This window comes from Amphibalanus amphitrite, unplaced genomic scaffold (assembly GCF_019059575.1).
Source record: "Amphibalanus amphitrite isolate SeventyFive unplaced genomic scaffold, NRLGWU_Aamphi_draft 000408F_arrow, whole genome shotgun sequence".
Lineage (NCBI taxonomy): Eukaryota > Metazoa > Arthropoda > Thecostraca > Balanomorpha > Balanidae > Amphibalanus > Amphibalanus amphitrite.
Genome location: NW_024881902.1, coordinates 30 through 23,714, shown reverse-complemented (window position 1 = coordinate 23,714; position 23,685 = coordinate 30). Strand labels below are relative to the sequence as shown.

Below are 23,685 nucleotides of genomic sequence, written 5' to 3'. Positions count from 1 at the left end.
AGGTGGCGCCGCCGAGCGCGGCCATCAGCTTTCCCCGGCGATCTCTGGCTGGGCGGTGGCGGCCGACTGCCGCCGTCGCCTCCAGCCAAATCGTACCAGCTCCATCTGGGAGACAAAATATACGGTAACATAGCCCGCCCACCGTCTGTCTGTCTGTCTGTCTGTATGTGTGTCGCTGTGTGTGGCGAGCTGCGGCAGCGGCACCGGTGACTTTGAGCGGTGACCACCATGTGGTACCCCAGGACTGACCGAAGCCATCAAAGGTATGGGCACTATCAAAAGGGCTGAGTGAGATGATAGTCCAAAGCAAATGATGTAAATAGGACTGTGACGGAGTGCCTCTGAAGCTCGCGTTTTGGATCGGTCGTGTTTGGGCCCCGGCGCAGTGCTGTGGTAATGGTGACCGTGACCTGTCGCACCTGGTGCGGACCGGCCACCCAGCTGACTGGGTGTCTGTGGCCGGCGCCGCGGACCGGCCACCCAGCTGTGTCGTCTGGGTGTCTGTGCTGACCGGCCACCCAGCTGTCGTCTGGGTGTCTGTGGCCGCGGACCGGCCACCCAGCTGTCGTCTGGGTGTCTGTGGCAGCGGACCGGCCACCCAGCTGACTGGGTGTCTGTGGCCGGCGCCGCGGACCGGCCACCCAGCTGTGTCGTCTGGGTGTCTGTGCTGACCGGCCACCCAGCTGTCGTCTGGGTGTCCGTGGCCGCGGACCTCGGCAATCACAGACAGAAATCGGTCACCGGAGCTCAGCGGTTCGTCGCTCAGCACCACCAGGGCCTTGTTGCATCGTAGCCCGCTGCGAGCCATTGGAAACGTAGGCGAAATTGCCGGTTTCGCCTGCCTTTCCATGGACACCGAGCGTCGATATCTACATAGAAGCGGCGGGCCGTGTGTGGAGTGGGCAAGTCGCGTGCTATCGCCGCCTGCTTTCTTCGGCGAAATGTTAACAACACCGCACCTTTACCAATACACATTGCCTAGAATATTTACAGCAGTCAAGAATTAAGCATAAACAAGCACATACCGTACGTAGCACAAAACGGCGTCATTATTATCCTCAAGTCTTCACGCCCACGAGGATGCAGCCGAGCTGCTCGGTATAAGGCATATCGGTATCGGCATATCGGTATAAGCTGCTCGGTATCGGTATAGGTTTGTGCTCTGAACATTGGGTATCATCACACCAAACCGCTCCTGCCTATGCGATTTAACCCTCGCCGGACAAGCGCCCCCCCCCCCCCCGCCCGAACAAAAACTATACAGTTCGACGCGCCTCAGTAAGGCAAACACGATGATGCCAAAATCGCGGCGCTGCGACCGTTTTTTTTGCGAAGTTATCAACCGAACCCGTGCCTTGGGTCACTTGACCTGACCTCAGAGGTCACCGGTTGACCTTTGACCTTAATTTCGGGTACCTGTCGCTGTGTCTCGTAACGGCGCACACGTTCGCTTTTTCTGCGATGCTCTAGCTCCATCAGGGGCGAAACGGTGAGGGGGAGGGGTCGTACCCCCCCCCCCCCCATCTCGGCCGGCGCGTATGTAGAAAGCTACTAGGTCCGGCGCGGGTTAGTTGTCTTCGACTGTGTTGGTGACTATAGCGAGTCTTCGGCAGCAAACACGATATTTACAACGCGATTCATTAAAAACGAGATACCTACAGCCCATGTGGGCCCCACTTTGGAAGGCTGGCTGGGCAACGGTTAGCCCCCAGTGTGCAAAAACTCGAAGAATAGCCGTTTTCACGAAACATATTTTCGGTAATGATTTTTGACTCAAGAGCCACATTTATTTCGCCAGCATCGTGTTCCTCTCGTCGAGACGCGTCGAATGAACCATGCGTTGAACTTAAAATCGTTTTGAAAAGTTGACCTCACTGTCCTCAGGTCAAGGTCATGACCTGACGGGAAAGGGTCATGCATATCAGCCGATCCGTATCGTCGAGCTGAACACATCTGACGTATTTTTACCGCTTTAGCACGTCTCTATCCAAAATTATAGCAAACAAACTGCTGGTGACGGCGGCGAGCAGTTTTTGAAAAATTCGCAAAAACGGAGGGGGGCGTAAAAACGCCCCCCCCCCCAGCACGGCGCGGGTTGACACTCATTATCTCAATACAATACAACACAGAAACATACTAGTTAGGTGGGTACGCTAGTGAGCTAGAAGCTAGGGAACTCGCTCAGATCAGATCACAGCACGCTTATTTGGACCGGATGTGACCTGACATAGGCATATGACGTCAAAGCTAAGCAATTTAGCTGAAATAATATCATCTAGAGCAGGGCTGCGGAGTCGAATTCGGAGTCGGAGTCGGAGTCGGTCGGAGTCGACAGTTGTGACCGGAGTCTGAGTCGGAGTCGATTTTAGAAACCCGAGCCGGAGTCGGAGTCGAAGTCACCGAAAATCTGTCGACTCCGCAGCCCTGCTAGGTCTGCGGAGTCGGAGTCGGGAGTTGGAGTCGGTCGGAGTCGACAATTCTGCCCGGAGTCGGAGTCGGAGTCGGAGCTGGTTTTTGAAAGCCGGAGTCGGAGTCGGAGTCGGAGTCGCCGAAAATCCATCGACTCCGCAGCCCTGATCTAGAGCGTCCGATCCATTCAAGCATTTCCTGAAAGATTCACCTAACAACCGTAGGAGTGCATCAACTGTTCTTCTCGTGCCGGCCAAGAAACATTTGTCCTAATTCCCACCTACTATGGACGTCAAACCCCTTGAGACCCCACTTTTTTGCGATAATTTTTAAATGCGTTAACTCTCGTTGACAATATTCTGGCAATGTGTGTTTCAGAACCTGCCGAAACTTTTATTACTAAGATATTTTGACGCCAAACGATTATTAAAGGTACTTCTCATTCACTCGTAATGTTAAATTTCACGGAACGAATCTGCTGTTTGGGTAGAGGCTACGCGCTCACGGGGCGGAGCCACGTAATGACGTCAGCGCTAAGCTCCGCCCTACCCCTCCGGCGCTCCTTGCCCGGCGACCGGTCACTCGCGTCTCTCGCTCCATTCAGGCTTGATGATGGGCGGTAGCTGGTAGCGGTAGCGGGCGCTGGTAGATGGCATTTAGAGCAGATGGCGCTGGTGGCGGGGCTCGAGTGTGGCCGAGCGCAAGCCTCTGCCCGGGCCTGAATTGACCTTAACATTACGAGTGAATGAGAAGTACCTTAACCATAATCGTTTGGCGTCAAAATACCTTAGTAATAAAAGTTTCGGCAGGTTCTGAAACATACATTGCCAGAATATTGTCAACGAAAGTTGACGCATTTAAAAATTATCGCAAAAAAGTGGGGTCTCAAGGGGTTTGACGTTCATAGTAATTCCTAGGCCCAAGCTGGACCGAGAATTACGGCCATCAGCAGTAGGCAGTCAGTAAACGATCGCCGGAATACCTAATACAATGCCCACAGCCACGGCCGTGATTTCTGGAGCACCGGAGCTAGCATTCCAGCAGGATCCTTGTGATGAATCGCAAGTGACTGGAACCTGGAGCATTTGATTATGTCCGCTAATAAGAACATTGCGCTTTTTCAAACGGCCCGCGCTAAATTTGACCAAGACCTAAGGTGATAACTGATTTTACTCAGAATATCATAAATGTTTTGACCTTTGAATGGATGCAAATCGGCTACAAATCGATTTTACACTTTTCTTCGGAAGACACTGAACTGGAATCAATCAGTTTCTAAAAGAAAAGCGTTCGTATCATTACGTTTACCATTAGTTGTAACATACAGTTTCAAATTAGCGTTGCTTTTTTGGTATCTCCAATATTTTGACTTATCCGTTTCAAAGCTTTTTTCGTTAAAAGTAGTTACAAATCGACAATCAAAATATTGTTTAAAGGTAAAGTTACGTTACCCACAGTATTTCAAAGCTTTGTTTTTGTTAAAGATAGAAAGCTGTGAAACGTTGCAGCGGAAGTAGTGACACCTAGCGAAGGATATGAGCGAACCCGAAGTAGGCGACATCTCGTGACCTATTTCGCAACTATTCTTCACAAATCGGCCAATCGCGTCGCGAGGTTGCCGGTGGAGTCGCGCCATTTCCTGTTGTGTCGGTGAGGAGGGTTGGTTTTGTGGATTAAAATTACGTTTTTATCATTTTTAGAAGTACTACCATCTTCATTTCATCGCAAGCTCAACTTTGAAGGGTTGACCTTCACGTCCAGTCACTGGTAAGCTGCTTCCCGGGCCAACATTTTTACAAGCGAAAGTGCCATCTTGTGCCGGAATCGTCAGGTAAAATTATGGCGGCGTCCGATGGGTGACCGTCGTGCATGCCCCCTGGCCCCATCTCGATGTTTGTAATTATACCGTGACCGTGACCTTTAGATTTGTGGCAAGTATTGCATTCGAATCATGGCATTGCTACTGTGTCCAAGCGATTTGAACTTTATGTGCTGAATACGCATGCATCGTTTACTGCGTTGTTTACTGAAGGAGGTTGAGAGGGGGAGGGGGGGCTGTTTGGATTGTGTCTGTACTGTGAAGTGATTTAGATTAAAAAGATGGTCTGTTGTCTGAGTGGCCAATAATTTTCTTGATATTTTTATGCAGTGCATTTGGTAGGTACCGTAAAATGGGGTGTTAAGGGACAGTGGGGTGTTAAGGGACAGTTGCATGGGAAAAACTTTGAGTCATATTAACTTCCTTATTTGAGAAGGTTCAATAAAAACTTCAGTGTGGTAGTTGACACTGTTTTGCTCTTAACCATAGGACAAATTGGTATGGTTTTTCATGCAAGTGATTTGGTTCAAAAATGGATTTGAAAATCATGCTACATTTTCACAAAATTGAAACATCTCCAAAACTCTGTGTGTACCACATAAACTAGTGGGTGTACAGGGAAAATGAATGCATAGGTGTATTGTCACATGTATTACACATGTTTCCTGAAAAACTTGTGCAAATCCACCCATTCATTCATCATCCTCTTCCTCTTTTCTGGATACATGCATATTTTGAGGTGGATAGGGACAGAGAAGAAAAAATAAAAAATAAAATATAAATATAATTTCATTAAGTTTTCTTTCAGTAGGCATGGAAAACACCAAATTCCACATAAAATGCTGGCAAGTTCATGCTTTTATCTCTAACATATCTTAAGTTATGTAACAAAACATCTCACACTCTCTTTTACAATGATGGGTCAATGGAGACTGATGTAGATAAATGTGAAGTCATCATAAAAAGGCTAAAACAAAGAGGGCAACATAATGACAAGTGACTAGCTTCAACATGGGTTTTTATTGATGACAGAAGATTACTTTTTGGTTCTGTTTACCTTATAATTAGCACATTTTCCACAAGCGTAAACTGCATTACACGTAATTGGCTAAAAAGGTCATTAGTGGTGAATGAACCTGACTTGTTTTGTGACAGAATATGCAAAACATTTCAATAAATAAATTGTGTGCCCTTCCACACCCTAATTGTGGGCATTTGATGAACATTTCTTGGAATAATATAGGTGTCCCTTAACACCCCACATTGGGGTGCTAAGGGACAGTGATGAAAAGTAATAAAAAAATATGCAGGTATAAATCTTAAAAACTTTAATGTGGCAGGCATGTAAAGCACCAAATTCCACATAAAATGCTGACAGTTTGATGCTTCTATCTCCAACCCTTCTTGAGTTATATAACAAAACACCTCAAAACTGTCCCTTAACACCCCGTTTTACGGTAGTCGTAAAGCAGGCGTCACACTTGTTTTTTTTTGCAACCAAGGAGAGGTGCTATACCCAGAGATCAGTTGGACAAACTAGACTTCTGGAATCAAAATATGGAGGCATCAATAATTTTGGTGCAAGAAGGAGCCATGACCAAATAGGTAAATGTCAAGTTTAAGTCCTAAGAAGATTTCATTGATAAATTTTTCATATTTTTACATTATTTGACATCCTGAATCCAAAAATGATACTCATATGTCTCGCAAATAAAAGAAAAAAACATAATCAAACCTGACCTAACCTTACCTACTTACCTATAACCTACCAACCTACAACCTACAAACCTACCCTAACCTAACCTAACCTACAAACCTACCTACCTACAACCTAAAGCCTACAAACCTACAACCTAACCTAACCTAAAACCTAAAATTTTTGCTGTTTTATATTCGTATCAACAGCGCCACAATTGTAGTTAGGACCTAAACTTGACATATACCGACCAAATATGGGAATGGAATCAATTTTTTTATTTATTTGGGTACCTACACTTTTGATTTTAAATGTATCGTCATACTAGAAAAATGGCCAATGATGATGAGATTTTCCTTTAAATAGGTAGGAAAATGTGGTAGGTATGCAAAAAGTGTTTCCTCAAAACTAAGAAATTGTCTGACCTTGTGAATGAACAAAAGACAGAACCACTGGCCATCACGTAAAAGCTGCTTTGCGATAATCACACTGTATGTTATTTTTGTATCATGAATTGCATACTTGATAAGTAGTATTTGTGTAAAATGGCAAAATGAAATTTTCAAACCCCTAATTTTCACTGTTGTAGTGCTTTTATACTTAATATATGGTTTTTACCTGTTGCTTCAGTTTTTGTATTCTTGACATTTAAAAATTGTGAATTGTTATCAAATGTAGTGAAGGTGAAGTACAACAATGCTATAGGTATCGGTTGTGGTGCTGAGGATACCACTAAATGAGAATGATAGTAAGATAAATGATGTATTCTTGCAAGCCATTGTTGCCTATCTGTTAACATTACCTGTGAATCAAAATAATGATTAGCCAGCTGAGCATGGAATCAATATTTTGATGAGCTGTTCAAAGTGAATCAATTTATTGATTGCCTTTCACTACCCTTAAGAAGTCGGATTACTTAATTCCAGAAGCCTAGTTTGCCCAACTGAGATGATTTCTAATCAAACTAAATCAAACCTAATCAAACTTGACCTAACCTTACCTAAAACCTACAACCTAAAACCTACAGTAGGTACCTAAATGTCAAGATAAAGTCCCAAGAAGATTTAAAGGATGTTTTTTTCATATGCTTACACTATTTGACATCCTGATTAAAAAAATGATGCTTATATGGCTTGCAAAAAAAAAAAATACAATCAAACCTGAGCTAACCTTACCTACCAACCTACAACCTACAAACCTACAAACCTACAAGTCAACCTACAAACCTAGAACCTGACAACCTACATCCTACAAACCTACCAACCTACAACTTAAAACCTTTAACCCACAACCTAACCTAACCTAACCTACAATCTAAACTTTCTGCTGTTGCATATTTATATCCACAGGGCCACAATTCTAGATTGGACCTTATCTTGACAAATACCAAACATACCACCTAAAACCTAAAAGCTACAACCTAACCTACAGGCTACAGCACCTCTCCTTGGTTGCCAAAAGAGTGTGATGCCTATAATTGCCTGCTTTACTACTATTGTGCATTTTAGGCATAAATTTGTCAACCATTCTGACAACACAGGTGTCCATTAGGTATTTTAGGACATTCATTGTTTTTTTTTTGCAAATATTCATCAGAAGTTTTTTTATAATAAACTATGAGTAAATGCACTTAACCTATTGCCTGCATTCTTTCCTTTGACTTTGTTGAAATGTGGGTTATCTACCTATGGATATTTAAATTTGAGTTTTGATGAATGTTTGGGGATACTGATGTAAGATAATAGGTATTTAGGTATTTACTTTAGGACCTATCACCAATTTACTTTCCATGCGATCCCCAAGTAAGAAGCTAATCACATGACTTATCATTGCCTGTTATCTCCCAAGGCATTGCCTGGCTTCAGCACTGCACTGCTTTGACACAAATATTTTGATGTTACTTTCCATATTTTATTGGCAGGGGCGTAGCCAGGATTTCCTCAAGGAGGGAACCAAATTTACAGGGACCCAAGGTAACCCCCTCGAAATCTAAAATGTCATCAGATTTCATCCACTTTGTTGAAGGGGCCCAAATAGATGGGGGAAAATTATTAAAAAAGTAAAAATATTACATCTGAGGGGGCAAGCAAGACCCACAAATAGCTTCATAAAATAGATAAAAAAATTATTGAAAAGAAAAAATGTTAGGTCTGAGGGGGCAAGCAAGGCCCACAAATAGCTTCATAGAGTCGCTCAGCCGGTTCTGAGGGCGGTCTGAGGGCCCCGTAGGTCGGATAAGGGTCCTTCAGACCGTTAAAGGCCCCTACAGCCCATGAGAGCCTCGTAAGCCGTCTGAGGGTCATGTAAGCCGTCTAAGGGCCACTCAGACCGACATAAGGCCCCCTTGCACTTGCAGAGTGCCTGTCAGACCGATGGAGGGCCCTCTCAGACAAACTAACGGCCGTTCAGGTCATTTGAGGTCCTCTTCAAACCGATAGGGGCCCCTCAGATTGGCAGTGGATCCAATCTGAGATCCCTCAAACCGACATAGGGTCAGACCAACAGTCGGAAACCAACAGATCAACAGAGAGGGCCTTTCAGGTGAACAGAGGGCTCTCTCAGGTCGATGTAGGGACCCATAGACCGGCACTGTCGCAGGGGCCCATTGTGTAAGCCAGGGGCCCCTATGGAATAGGGCCTCTGGCCTGGCGCGATGGGATCCTTTTGGTCTCCAAGGAGGGGGGGGGGGGCATGCATCTGGAGCTGGCCCACACTCCACTCCAGGTATTAAAGTGAGGCCTCGCTTCTCATCAATATTCATTATTCATGGCATTTGGTTAATTATTTCTGGCAAGTGCTCTGCTGTAAGGCCTGTTCTTTTTGCACTTTATAGCTCAGTGATCTGACATGGGATGGTTAGTTTCGGTACCCAACAAACTTGTGTTAGCAAACAATCACTGTGGTGGGACTACCTATATCCTCCTGTGATACACTGGGAGCATTGGGTCTGACCAGCCGTGCGTTCGTACTGGCCGTTTTTCGCGTGAAATTTCCACGCTGAGGAATACCTCACGAAAATGGTCGTTTGGGCAGGTCTGTTTCGCGGGATCCCGCGGGATTCCCCCCGTTTCGAGATGCGCGTACGGCTGTTTTCGTGAGGAATTCCTCAGCCTGATTTCACGCGAAAAACGGCCCATCCGAGCGCAGGCCAAAATGAGGAAGGCCTGATAAGGTCATGTCAGGCAAAATTTGTTGGGAAATTATGAAGCCTTATTGGAATCTCATGAACAATTCTATGTTATCCCCAGTTCAAAGAAGTCCACTCACCAGGGCCCCCTGATAGATTGTGATGTTTGCTGACCATGGTTCCGTGACCAACGAAGTGGGGGTGGTGGATGGTGCCATTTCTGATACAGCTGTGTGTGCTGAGAGGAGGTTCCAGGGAGCGGCAGTGGTGGGCGGCACCGGGTTTTGATACGGCTGTGTGTGCTGACAGGAGGTTCCATCACCGGCTGAGCGGGAGTGGCGGACGCGGCCATGTCTCGTGCGGGGCCGTCGAGCGAGTCGGCGGCCATCGTGTACCCGCCCGGGTGCCGCGAGATCACCGAGGACCTCGGCCCAGACGAGCTCATCAGGCGTTTGAAGGTGAGTCGGGTGCACTGAGGGGCTGCTGAGGGGTTCTGAGGTGTTCTGAGGGGCTGCAGACTGAGGGCAGGGGTGCTGGATTCAATAGGAGTGGGTGCACCCGTCACCTGCTGGGAGAGGGGGGGGGGGGAGGAGGGGGATGCAACTGGTGCGAAGGTCATGCGTTTCATTGCCAAATTATGGCCTGTGGGTGGAAAATACTTAACCCTCGCCGGCCGAGGGGGGCGGGTGCCGCCCCCCCCCCATAGGGTTTTTTTTCGCGATAGCTCCGAACACGCTGGCGATAGAGAGCTGAAACTTGGCATACCTGACTTTTGATCCAAGCCGCATCTTTCGACACCAACTGCATTTTTAGGTCAGGTCAGGTCACTGACCTATGACGTCATAAGTGAACCTCTGCACGGTCTTCAGATGTCGCAACTTCGCAACGCCCTCACTGCCAGAGGAGATGTCACAGGGAAATGAAACTTGCAGGATCTAGTATCCATTATGAGTCTCACAACTTGTATATCTCGGATTTTTCCTAAAGTTCATATGAGGTCAGGTCATTTTCGTGACCTCACCATTATAAGTCCATGGGGAAAAATGAAAACGGCTATTTTGGCGCTGGGAACGATCTCCAACTATCTCAAGCACACAGAATCGTGATTTGATGCACTCCTTGCAAGGTTAGATGCGTCACTTTTGCAATGTTGACCTTGCGTGACGTTATTTATGACGTCATCAAGGTCATATTAGTTTTTCGTCAATAACTCCCGATCAAACTGAGCTAGCGAGTCGAGAAAGCCACCAATGGACTCAGGAAGACCTGCCGAATCGAATGATATGCGACATGACTTCTTTCGACCAACTTCGTGACCTGGGGGTGCTGACCTGACCTTGACCTGAGGTCAACACCCTAAGTTGACCTGACCCGAACAAAAAGTATATCATTCGACGCGCCTGTGCGAGGCGAACACGATGCTGCCAAAATCGCGGCTCTGCGGCCGTTTTTTGCGAAGTTATTCACCAAAAACTGAACCGTACTTTGGGGCACTTGACCTGACCTCAGAGGTCACCGGTTGACCTAGGACCTTAAAATCGGGTACCAATCTCTGCGTCTCGTAACGGCGCACACGCTCGTTTTTTCCGCGACGCGCTAGCTCCACCAGGGGCGAAACGGCGAGGGGGGGGGGGGTCGAACCCGCCCCCCCCCTCGGCCGGCGCGTATGTAGAAAACCAATTGGTACGGCGAGGGTTAACCCTCGCCCGTATGGGGGGGGGGGGGTCGAACAGACCCCGCCCTCGTTTTTTTTTTTCGCGAATAACTCGCGTAAAAAGCGGTCAATCGCGACGATACTTAAGTACCCTCGAGTTGATCAATTTTATACCTACCCTGAAAATTTCATGACTCAGACCCGAATGACCTTTGACCTGTAACCTACTTTTCGAGACCGTGTTTGGCCGGAATCGCGATTCGGCGTATGTCGGCTCGCATTAGCCGCGCCTTTGCATTCTTTTCGTGGTTTCAAGCGTTCAAACATGTGAAATGATGTTGGTCCCATGCATTAGTGTGGGTGCCGGACCCGTCTGTGTGTGACCAGCGTTCATAGTGTTGAGTGTGCTCTGCTCTGGGGGCTGGGGTGTAGATATCCCCCGTCGGCTGTGCCCCCCCCCCCTCGGTACACTCGATACACACCTCGGACGTTCGTTACCCACTCCTCGGTGACCGCGGCGGCGTATCGCGGCGCACCAGACGATAGCGTCCGATGCCCCGCGGCCCGCACACGTGCCGGGAAAGGCCGCAACGCACTACTGGGAGAGTTACCGTAATGTGTCTGGCATTGAGTGACCAGCTGTGAAGCTGCGCACCAGTCTGGGTGTCGCCGGTCCGTGGTCGGTGACCTCTCCGGGTGCTATCGGGACGGCGGGTCCGTGGCGTCGGGAAATGCTGGCTCGGCGCTCTCAGCCGCTCGTGTGCCACGGCAGCACGTTCGGTGCGGGCGTTCAGTTGCCCAGTTGGACCACGCTGAATTAATGGTGCCGAGCTGGCTCCCTCCTACCCCGTCTTACTGAGCTGATGGTGCAGCCTGCATGTCGACACTTGCAGTGATTATGGTTAGCCGAAACTCGCCGAAACATACTGGTTTTTACCGTGATTTCGAGAGATCCTACTCCTCTAGGCCAGCCGAATAATTGCTTAAAGGGACCCTCCCACCTTCAAAAAGTTAATGGATTAGCATGAAAGTGATGTCGCTCGGTTCAGAAAGAGAGCGAAAACGAATATCTACCAAATTTCACCGAAAAATATTCACTGGTTTTCAAGATATTAGGCTTTTACTTTTGTTTACTTTTTGGGATCTCCCCTGTTACTAGCGACTTTATTTGGAAGCAATAATTTGGTAGCCTTAAAGTGCGGCAGACGTTGCGCGCAAAGCAGCGTATACCACCACGTGTTAACGATGGTTTTAGTCTAAGATTTAAAAATCGTTAGATCTCCGCTGACGTCACAAATTCTAAGGGGCATTCCAATGCATTAGCCCCTTAGAATCCGAAAACTGCAAGTTTGAAATTCCATATCTTCGAATTAAAGCATTTTTCGATGTTGTGAGTGCCCAAACCGGTATTTGCAGGCCATGGCCACCAATTTGGCTATCTCAACTCAAAACTAATGTTAAGGTGGGAGTGTCCCTTTAATGGTGCCGAGCTGGCTCCCTCCTAGCCCGTCTTACCGAGCTGATGGTGCTGCATGTCGACACTTGCAGTGATTATGGTTAGCCGAAACTAGCCGAAACATACTAGTTTTTACCATGATTTCGAGAGATCCTACTCTTCTAGGCCAGCCGAATAATTGCTTAAAGGGACCCTCCCACCTTCAAAACGTTAATGAATTGGCATGAAAGTGATGTCGCTCGGTTCAGAAAGAGCGAAAACGAATATCTACTAAATTTCATCGAAAATATTCACCGGTTTTCAAGATATTAGACTTTTACTTTTGTTTACTTTTTGGGATCTCCACTGTTCCTAGCGACTTTATTAGAAAGTGCGGCATTTATTGCGCGCAACGCAGCATATACCACCGCGTGCTACCAAACGTTTTAGTAAAAGATTTAAAAATCGTTAGACCTCCGCTGACGTCGCAAATTCTAAGGGGGCATTCCAATGCATTAGCCCCTTAGAATCCGAAAACTGCAAGTTTGAAATTCCATATCTCCGAATTAAAGCATTTTTCGATGTTGTGAGTGCCCAAACCGGTATTTTCAGGGCATGGCCACCAATTTGGCTATCTCAACTCAAAACTAATGTTTAGGTGGGATGGTCACTTTAAGAACCCGGAAACTCACATTCACAACCGAAAAAGTAACGGGACAATTGGTATAATGATATAATTGTCTGACATATTATAATTGTCGTGACATTTTCAGTTTAGATGTGAAATTAGTTAACTTGCACTTGACTGAGCCTCCAGCCGAATGCCACTGACTGTGCGGGCGCTTAACCCGCGCCCTGGTGGGGTTTGTTTATAAAGCGACCTGAGGGCCTCGTTTCATAAAGCGTGTTGCGGATTACAGACGTGCCGTTTAAATGACTGCGCGTGCGGTCAAACAATTGATGAATTTTGTGCAATGGATTGGGGAGAGTGATAAGAATTGAGGTCAGAAGAAATAGAAACCTTGGAATGGAACTTTGTTTACCTTATTAAAAATAGTGAAACGATTTAGAAAAAACACAAACACGGATCTCAGCAACCAAATAGTGATTAACGTAAAGGACTTGTAACAGAGTGGTGACCGTGACAGGACAAGATTGAAAAGTACCTGGAATTAGCGTCTAGATATGGGCTGCAGGGGGAAGAAGCTCTCCGATTTGCAGCTGATAGATTCGACAAGGACACTGAAAGAGAAGACAGAAGGCTGGAACGGGAGAGGAAAGCCGAAAAAGAAAAAGAAGACCGTGAAAGGGAAATAAAATAACACGAAAGAGAAATCCAAGAACGAGAAAAGGAAAGGAAACACGAACTAGAAAAACTAAAATACCAATCAGAAATGCAAGGCTCAACAACAGATGCTGTCAGTGCAGTGAAGACACCGAAGCTGCCCCCGTTTGTGGAGGGACGGGATGATATTGACAGCTATCTCTTGAGGTTCGAAAGATTTGCGAGAGCGGCCGGGTGGCCTGAGGAGCACTGGTCAGTGTCCTTGAGTGCACTGCTGACAGGCAAGGCCTTGGACATCTACTTCCGACTCGACGCTGATCAGTCTTCAGACTATCAACAGATTAAAGAAGCTTTACTGCGAGGCTACGGCCTGACCGCAGAAGGCTATAGGAAAAAGCTTCGAGAGTCACGACCGGAACCCGGTGAGACACCAGCTCAATTTGTGGCTAGACTCCAATCTTACTTGAACAGGTGGATAGAGCTCGGAGAGGTAGATGATACACGGAAAGGACTGAAGGATCTTATCATTCATGAACAATTCATGAATACCTGCGCTACAGAGCTTCGCCTGTTCCTGAAGGAGAGAGATCTGCAAAATTTGGAAGAAGTTTCTGAAACCGCCACACAATATTTGGAGGCAAGAAATCAAACATTACATGACATCTGCAGGAAGCTCCAGACTAACGACGCGAAAATGCGTCTGACACGGGACACTGGACGGTCCAGTGTTATCAGGTCCGCCTCAGCGTTGCACGTTCGTTCTAACAACCGACAACAAAGGTGCGCATTTTGCGATGAGCAACATGAGAGCAGTGCGTGCCATGAAGCGGTCAAGCTGTCTACCGAAGAGCGACGTAGGCGTCTATTGGCTTCGGGTAGCTGTTTCCTATGCTTAGGACCGCAGCACATCGCAAGTACCTGTGAGAGCCAGAAGTGCTGTGCCATTTGTAAGCGTAAACACCACCTGCTGTTGTGTCTTGAAAACAGATCAGATGGATCAGAGAAAACCACTCCAATCCTGGCAGCACGATCTCAGGTACAAAATGGCTCCGCCGTGGTGTTACAAACAGCGCGTGCTGTAGCCATGGGCCCAAAGGGTGAGGAGCGTGTCAAAATGCTAATTGACACCGGCTCGAACCAGTCTTTCGTCACCAAGCGACTGGCCGCCCGGCTTGGATGTGAGGAGACGGGTGAACAGGACACCAACATCATGACTTTTGGTGGTGATGAAGAACGTCACAAGGCTCTGAAGAGAGTCTCAATCACGCTGAAGCGCGTCGGAGACGAAATATCAAGCGGACTGATGATGGACATGGCGGAGATCGACACAATTTGTGGCGCTGTGAACACAGGCCTGACCGTGTCCGAGGAAGATCTGGATCAGTTGAAAGATCTGGTCTTGGCAGATCCGCCGGCAATGTGGAAGGACAACGAATCAATTGACATTTTACTCGGAATGGACTTGTACCAGGATGTGATGACAGGGCGCAGTCGATTCAGTCATTCCGGTCCAATCGCTATGGAATCAGTGTTTGGCTGGATTTTAGGTGGACGTCTCCACACGGCTGGAGAAACCGAGAAACACGCACTTCTCATTCGGACAAGGGAAACGAAAGACGACTTGCAGCAACTGTGGGACCTGGAGAGTATCGGCATAGAAGATCCCACGTATGCAAGTGACCGTGAATAAAAACAGACAATGGAGGACGCTGCGATGATGCATTTCGAAGAGACATGCAAGAGGCTCCCAGATGGCAGGTACGAAGTGCGATGGCCCAAGAAGGAAAACTTTAATTCCTTACCTGAAAACGAGCAGATCGCCAGGCTCCGTCTGGAACGTTGTGAAAAGGGCCTGAAGCGAGAGCATCAGAAAGCGGAGTATGAGAGGGCTCTGCTTCAGTACTTAGAAGATGGCTATGCGGAGCGGGCTCCAGTGATTCCAGATGGACCAATCCATGTTCTTTCTCACCATGCAGTGCATAAGAGCGATAAGATGCGTGTAGTGTTCGACGCTTCTGCTGGACATCCAAAGTCGCTGAATGACTTTGTGCTACCCGGACCAAACCTCATCGCCGACCTTGCGGGAATTCTGATCAGATTCCGCCTGAATCGTGTTGCCGTCACAGCAGACATCGAAAAGGCTTTTCTACAACTAAGCCTCCATCCAGAAGATCGTGACGTCACAAGATTCCTTTGGCGAGAAAGCCCAGAAGTGGAGCCAACCGTGTTCAGGATGAAGAGGGTTGCCTTTGGAGTCAGCGCCTCGCCGTTCCTTCTACAGGCCACGATCCGAAGGCACCTCAGGCAATACACGGACAGCCACGCTCTGTCAGTTCGAAGACTCACTACTGACCTGTACTGTGATGATCTTCTGACGAGTCTCAAGACAGAAGAAGAAGCAAACACCTTCATTCAAGAAACGAAACAGATCTTCGCGGAAGCAAGGATGAATATGAGAAAGTGGGCGAGCAACCAGCGACTAACAGCAGTTGAGGAAAACACCTCCAGCGCGGTTCGGATCGATAATAGCGAGAGATCAGAAAAGAAGGTGCTCGGGGTTTTGTGGTCTCCAGCAGAAGACAGCTTCAAATTTGACCCCTCGACTGTGCTGGCCCTCGCAACCGATCTCCCAGCCACGAAACGGAACGTTCTGCGTGTTTCAGCTCGCATCTTTGATCCCCTGGGTCTAATAGCCCCATTTACTGTCAGGGCTAAGATGCTCCTAAAGCGACTCTGGACGGAGGGGAGCGACTGGGACGACCTGATGAGTGAAGAATCCCGTCACCTTTGGCTGGCATGGATCCAAGATCTAAGTGATCTCGGAACGATCGGTATTCCGAGACCATATGCAGATGACAGCGTGGAGTCTTTCGAAATTCACACATTTTGTGATGCAAGTCAGGAGGCTTACGCAGCCGCCGTCTACATACGGCCAAACAGCGCGGCTTCCCGCCAGAATCGACTGGTGATGGCGAAGACGAGACTGGCGCCAACAAAACGCATGTGTCTGGCGCGACTGGAACTGATGGCTGCCGTCATCGGCGCGAGACTCATCGAGTATGTGCTAACATCTCTCATCGTCCAACCGACATCCGTGTACATATGGACAGACTCAGCTGTGGCGCTCGCCTGGATTCGAAGCGACCCAGGACGATGGGGAGCGTTTGTATCCAACCGTGTCACCGAAATCCAGCAGAGATTCGCTCCGGAACACTGGCGACACTGTCCTGGATGCAGCAATCCCGCCGACCTGCCGTCAAGAGGGGCCTCTGCTAGGAAGATGCAGGGAGATCTGTGGCAACAGGGCCCGGCATGGCTGCGGTTGCCCCCGCCTGAGTGGCCGGCACAACAGCCAACTGGTGAACCAGCAGCGTGCAGAGAAGAAGAAAAGAAGACAATGAACACGCCAGTTTTGATCTCAAACACAAGCAACACTGCAGACAGAATCGCAGCTACAAACGCAATTGACATCAGCCGCTACAGCTCCTTGAAAAAACTGCTCCGAGTCACTGCCTGGGTGTTGAGATGGATCGCTGTGACCAGAGGAAGAGTCACGGGAGCGGAACATCTAGTGGCTGAGGAGATTCACGAAGCCGAAAGAATTTGGCTTAGAGAACTACAACAGGACGCCTACCCGGATGAGCTCCAGCAACTGCGTTCAGGAAGCGAGATCATGAAACAGTCGCCGATACACGGCTTAAACCCTTTTGAGGAGGATGGTCTCCTAAAGGTCAGGGGCAGGCTGCAGGAATCGGAACTCAGCTGTGACGAAAAGCATCCGATAATTCTTCCTGGTGGACACGCGTACGTACGGCTACTTATTCTCGACCATCACCAACAAACCAGTCATGGAGGAGTGCAGCAAACGCTGCACCAGCTAAGAAAGCGCTTCTGGATCCCTCGCGGACGACAAGTAGTTGGAAGAACAATTCGAGACTGCCCAAACTGCAAGCTGTTCAATACAGAACCCTTCACTCAAGAAATAGCTCCACTGCCAAAGGAAAGAGTGCGCCAAAGACCTCCGTTCTCCGCTGTGGGCGTTGACATGGCTGGGCCCGTCTACAGAAAGGCTGCAAGAGGATCAGAGGCCCGAAAAATGTGGATTGTGCTATTCACATGTGCAGTGATTCGAGCCATCCATCTGGAGCTCGTAGAGACGCTCTCAGCTGAAGATTTCATGGGAGCATTCGAGAGATTCTGCTCACGCCGTGGGACGCCTCAAATCATCTTCAGTGACAACGGCCTGAACTTCCGGAGCGCAGCAAACATACTGGCACCGAGAGGTGTAGTATGGAGGTTCAGCGTGCCAAGGGCGCCATGGTGGGGCGGCTTCTGGGAGAGACTCATACGCCTGACAAAGGAAGCCTTGCGTAGAACCCTGAGAAGAAGCCTCCTCACATGGCAGGAGCTAAATACAGTGTTGTGTAAGATCGAAGGCGCCATCAACGCCAGGCCGCTGTCAGCGCTCACTGATGATCCAGATGATGTACAGCCTCTCTCACCAAACGATTTTCTCCACGCGAGATCGTGCCACACTGTTGATGAGGTCTCTATCCCGCAGAGCAGTGGTCAGAACCTGAGATCCTTGCGAGAACATCACCTTCGAGTTCTCCAGCATCTCTGGGCCCGCTGGAAGCGAGAGTACCTCCGCGAGCTGCGAACGCCACGAGAACCGCCTCAGCTGTCAGAGAACCCAACGTGAGAGATCTCGTCCTCATTGAAGACAACCCACGCGTGTCACGTGCACTTTGGACAACCGGGGTAATCGAAAGGCTGTATCCAGGCCGAGATGGAAGAGCACGAGCTGCAACTGTACGAACCACGAAAGGGACGGTCGTGCGACCCATTCAGCGCCTGCACCGTCTGGAGAGCGCTTGTTAGATCACCAGTATGGTGGAATTCGCATCCCACGGGGGGAAGATGTTGCGGATTACAGACGTGCCGTTTAAATGACTGCGCGTGCGGTCAAACAATTGATGAATTTTGTGCAATGGATTGGGGAGAGTGATAAGAATTGAGGTCAGAAGAAATAGAAACCTTGGAATGGAACTTTGTTTACCTTATTAAAAATAGTGAAACGATTTAGAAAAACACAAACACGGATCTCAGCAACCAAATAGTGATTAACGTAAAGGACTTGTAACAAAGCGAGTCCGTAACGTACGCCGGTTTTTGGTCTTGTATTGCAAGTGCATGTGAAACGGTGACGATATTTTTGAATCGTTGAATTTTTTATCTTGCAAGCAAGAACAGAAGGGAGAAGGCGAAACAAATTTATCGCTTCACATGCGCTTGCAATACAAGCCCAAAAACCGACGTAAGTTACGGACTCGCTTTGTGAAACGAGGCCCGGTGTGGGGGGGGGGGGGCTATTTTTTGCCCCCCCCCGTATCTCCGAAACTACTGGACCGATCCGTAAAATTGAATCGGTGTTCGAAAGCCCTGTCAAATTTGTCGAGGGAGGTCTAATTTCATTGACCTCGGGGTCACCGATGACGTCATAGGTCAGGTCAAAGATAAAATGTTTTGCCGTTCACGGATCTTCTAGGGAATGCGTTATAACATCAAGTTAAATGCATTTTATTGAAAATTAGCGATAGGGCGTCAGCTGCCTAGTACATATGTTGCTATTAGAGGTCAGTGGCAATACCAGGTCAGGTCACAGGTCAGTTCACCAAGGGTCAGCACATGAACCCAATTTTACTAGGGCTGTGCGATGCATGTTTTATGGCCAATTTTTCACTTCCAACTCAATGGTGTTGGTTATAAGACCACCAGGAACGGTTTAGGTCACTTCGTGGTTGAGGTCAGGTCAAAAAAGTTATGCATGGTATCGATTCGATGCAGCTCGTCACGGCGAGTCTAATGATGGTCTTTGTTTTGCGCTTCGTGGTCTAGAATCGCTAAAAAATTGAGTTTGAAAATTGGACATCATCAATTTTGAAGTTTTTTTTTCTCTATAACTTGGTAAAAAAAGAGGTGTCGATCTTAACTTTGGTAGCCGAAAACTCACATACATTTGTTTTCTCGTAAATCGATTTTTTTTTCTCATCACATTCAATTTTTTGTTTTGTTTTTTGGGGGTCAAAATCCAAAAATATCAAATTTTCAAGATAGCAGTTTTGTAGCCCTGGTAATTCTACACCGTTTATGTATGCTACGTTTTTCTGTATCTTTAAAGCTGTAGGCCTGACAGTTCTTCCCGCGAAACCTTTTTCAGGTCGAAAACGGCAGAACATGACGTCACTCTGACGTCATTCACGGCCAACCTATCATAGCCTTTGGGAAATTTTTGGTCACAATGTGTAGAATTGATGCCCGGGAGGGTAGGTACTGTAAGTTTGGTGACGATTGGCGCAGCGGTTCTGGAGATATATCGAAAAGTCTGGAGGGGGAGGCAAAAAATAACCCCACCCCCACCCCCACCAGGGCGTGGGTTAACGCCCACCCCCGCCGATTTTCTTCGAAACTAAGTATCGCGTGAGGCGGCGTTAGAGAATCTCCGAGACATCAGGGCCCTGTTTCACGGCGGAGCGCTGCAGTGCGCTGCGCGCGTCGGCGCGTTGGGTTTCTATGGCAATATCAACAAACTTCCCTCTGACGCTACGCTATGACGTCATCGCAAAACGCGAGCACCGCGGCGCCAGCACCATCCGCACGCTAGCAGTATTCGCACTCAAACTTCTGTTCAATTGGTACTAGGTTCTTCAAGGTCTCTGTTCCAAACGCGATTTACCATAAGCTAACGGATCGCACGCAACGTCATTCGAGTGACGTCAGGGGTATGCCTCAGCTCCCAGCGTGCTGCAGCGCGCGCAGCGTCGGGCGGTGAAACAGGGCCCAGGGCGGGCGCTGGAACTCCACCGCCGCCCCAGCGGTGACGTTGACCAATGACCTCCGCCGTCTGTTGCCGCTCTTAAGCCGAGCTGGCGTGGAATTGGGAGAGCTCGGGCACGCCTAGCTCGGTATAAACTTCCATCAGTGTGCCGCGACCCTGAGATATTCGCGAAAAACCACAAGGGGGGGGGGTGTTCAAACACCCCCCCCCCAGCAGGGCGCGGGTTAAAATGAAATTATTTTACCCAAAACCCAACCCTTACCCTGGAGCACTTGCCCCGACCTCAGAGGTCAGCAGTTGACCCGAGACCCTAAAATCGGTTACCAGGCGCTGTATCTCGTAACGGAGTACGCGCTTGATTTTTACGGAAGGCTGTAGCTCAATTGGGTGCGAAGCTGCTAGAGGGGTCTTACCCCCCCCCCCCCCCGATCAAAGATAAACTCTTTACCGTGTTCGCGAACTGTTCGCTGCTTGTATGCGAAAGTTCGACCGATGACGTCACTTGATCATGAACACTTCTGTTTGTGAACAGCTTGTTTATTGATGTTTGTTTGGAAAAACAAGCAAACAGCGAACCTTGGTGGATTGTCGTCTATGCACGATAGTCTTGACAGCTGTGGAAATCCCCTCTGTATGGCGTCGCTGGTCGGGCGTAGCACGGGGAGCAGCGTGGGGAAGCCGTCCCCGGCTATTCGCCGCCCCCCACCTCTGTTGGGGCCACTTACGCTATTGATTGGCGGCGCCCGCCTGGGGCTTCTGCCGGGATCCCCACCACGCCTCCAGGGCACAGCTGACACCTACATAGCTCCCCACCACGCCTCCAGGGCACAGCTAACACCTACATAGCTCCCCACCACGCCTCCAGGGCAAGGCTGACACCTAGCAAACACATGACCCCACCACTCACCAGTCACCACGCATTCAGGGCAGAGCCGACACATTGCTCCCCACCACGCCTCCAGGTCACAGCTATGTAACACCCTGCTCCCCACCACGCCTCCAGGTCACAGCTAACACCCTGCTCCCCACCACGCCTCCAGGTCACAGCTAACACCCTGCTCCCCTCCACGCTTCCAGGGCACAGCTAACACCTAGCTCCCCTCCACGCCTCCAGGGCATAGCTAAAACCAAGCCAGCCGACAATGGCGCTGACGGCCCCCTCCCTCCCCGTACTACACACGCTGGCCCACAGGTGGTAGTGACCCTGCCCCTCTCTGTGTACACACGCTGGTAGTGACCCTCCCCTGCCCCATGTTACAGACGCTGGCCCACGGGTTGGTAGTGAGTAGTGACCCCTTCCCTGCACTATTTTACAGACGCTGGCGCACACGTACCAGTCGATGGTGCAGGATGACGGCGCCTACCAGGAGTACCTGCCGCTGGCCAAACACATCGCCGACGACTACTTCCGCGAGTACCCCAGCAAGGACGTGCAGCTGCTGGTGGCCTGCTGCATCGCCGACGTGCTCCGCGTATACGCGCCCGAGGCGCCCTACAAGGACCCCGCTCAGGTCAAGGTCAGTGTACGGGTCACGATCAGTACATTGACCCCGCCCAGAGGCCAGTTTTACTAACAGACCCGCCTGCCTGAATTTTCTGCCTAAAGACCGCTTTCATACGGAGCGTAAACGGTAAAGCCTTATCCGCTTACGTGCCCAGCGCGTTTACGATCCGTATGTGAAGCGGTCTTTAGGGGGAAAATTCTGGCAGGCGGCTATTTTTCTGTTGCTAAAACTGGCCTCAGGTCAAGGTCAGTGTACGTCCGTATGATGATCCCGTCCAGGTCAAGGGCACGGCTCCGACCCCGTCCTGACCTTTCCGCCTTGGAGAGTACATACGGAGGTTGATAGGACATCCCTAATTTCCCTAGGATCCAGAAAGTTCCAAATAACATGTCTCTCCGTACAATGCTGCAGTTTGCAGAACGTATTTTCATACATTGAACATTTTTATCGTCGCTGACACACGTTATCTCGGTTTCAGATGATCTTCATGTTCCTGATAAAGCAGCTGGCCGGTCTGAAGGACCCCAAGGACCCGGCGTTCAAGCGCTACTTTTACCTGCTGGAGAACCTGGCCTACGTCAAGTCGTTCAACATGTGCCTCGAGCTGGAGGACAGTAACGAGATCATCTGTAGCCTCTTCTCGCTTACATTCAAAATTGTCAAGTAAGACTTTCAGATCAACAAGCATAACTTCTAATGTATGTCGATATATTGCTTCATAGTGCAACGATTTTGTCGTGTTTCATGCGCATATACTTTGAAAATATACCATGCGACCCACTAGAAATGCACCTCACGAAACATATATAAAAACGGCATTTAGAATTTAATCCCAGAGACCGTTGCCGGCGTGAAATATGGCTGCTAAAGCGCAGTGTATCCCCCATCACGGACCCCCTCCCTCCCCTCCCCTCCCCTCCCCTCCCTCCCCGCCGCAGTGACGAGCACTCTGGTAAGGTGAAGAGCTTCATGCTGGACGTGCTCTGCCCTCTGATCTACGAGTCAGACGTCGTCTCCAACGAGCTGATGGACATCATCCTGATGAACATCGTGGAGCCGGCCAAGTCGTCACGGCGCAACGCCTACCACCTGGCCAAGGAGCTCATCATGAAGTGCAGCGACACACTGGAGCCCTACATCCAGGCGGTGAGCGGTCAGCGGGACTCGGGTCCGGGTCCCCGGGCAGGGTCCGGGTCAGTGACCGGTCCCGGTCCGGGTCAGTGACCGGTCCATGGTCCGGGTCAGTGACCGGTCCCGGTCCGGGTCAGCGACCGGTCCCGGTCCGGGTCCCCGGTCAGCGGCTAGCCTATAGACCAGTCAGTGGCCCGTGGCCCGGTCAGTTCTTCGGCTAAACATTTGTTATATTCGCGAACATTATTATGAAAATGATCACAGACAGGCCTATATGCTTAGGTTGTTGGCCTTCTGATTGCCATCCTGTATCCAGAGGAACTTCTGCAAATTAGCACTCGACGGCTGCTGATAGGTATAACTCTATCAAACACGACCTCGGCGCAGCGCTGTCCCTGACCTGTGCATGTGCGCGCCGTTGCAGTTTTTCAACCACGTGCTGATTCTGGGCAAGGAGAGAAGAAGCTGGGCATCTCGAGGAAGGTGTACGACCTGATCTACGAGCTGAACCACATCTGTCCCACCGTGCTGCTGGCAGTGGTGCCCCAGCTCGAGTTCAAGGTCATTGGGGAGGGCCGGTCAGTAAGGGGGGGGGGGTGTCCTTCGGGCAGTGGTGCCCCAGCTCGTGTTCAAGGAGGCCGGTCAGTGGGGAGGGGTCTGTCCACTGACTGTGGTCCCAGCTCGAGTTCAGGTCAGTCCAGCTCGCCCGGAGCCGCGAGTAGACTGAGCCGCCGCACCGGTGAGGGGTGGGTTTGTCTGGCCTCGCCGTGCTCGTTCTATGTCTGT

The 23,685-nt window shown here is 49.4% G+C and overlaps 1 protein-coding gene across 3 annotated transcripts; it reads left to right on the top strand.

Moving 5' to 3' along the window:
- Positions 1-4,012: 4,012 nt before the first annotated feature.
- On the top strand, positions 4,013-23,454 carry LOC122390785 (sister chromatid cohesion protein PDS5 homolog B-like). 3 transcript variants are annotated; one of them, XM_043384059.1, is made up of 6 exons: positions 4,013-4,176; positions 9,361-9,509; positions 21,580-21,780; positions 22,247-22,431; positions 22,707-22,914; positions 23,324-23,454. In XM_043384059.1, exons 2-6 carry the CDS (start codon positions 9,402-9,404, stop codon positions 23,393-23,395), a joined length of 774 nt encoding a protein of 257 aa, XP_043239994.1. In that variant the 5' UTR covers positions 4,013-4,176; positions 9,361-9,401; the 3' UTR covers positions 23,396-23,454. The 3 variants fall into 3 exon arrangements, with proteins under 3 accessions (XP_043239994.1, XP_043239995.1, XP_043239996.1); XM_043384060.1 differs by lacking the exon at positions 4,013-4,176 and adding an exon at positions 4,286-4,340; XM_043384061.1 differs by lacking the exon at positions 4,013-4,176 and adding an exon at positions 4,287-4,305.
- Positions 23,455-23,685: the final 231 nt, after the last annotated feature.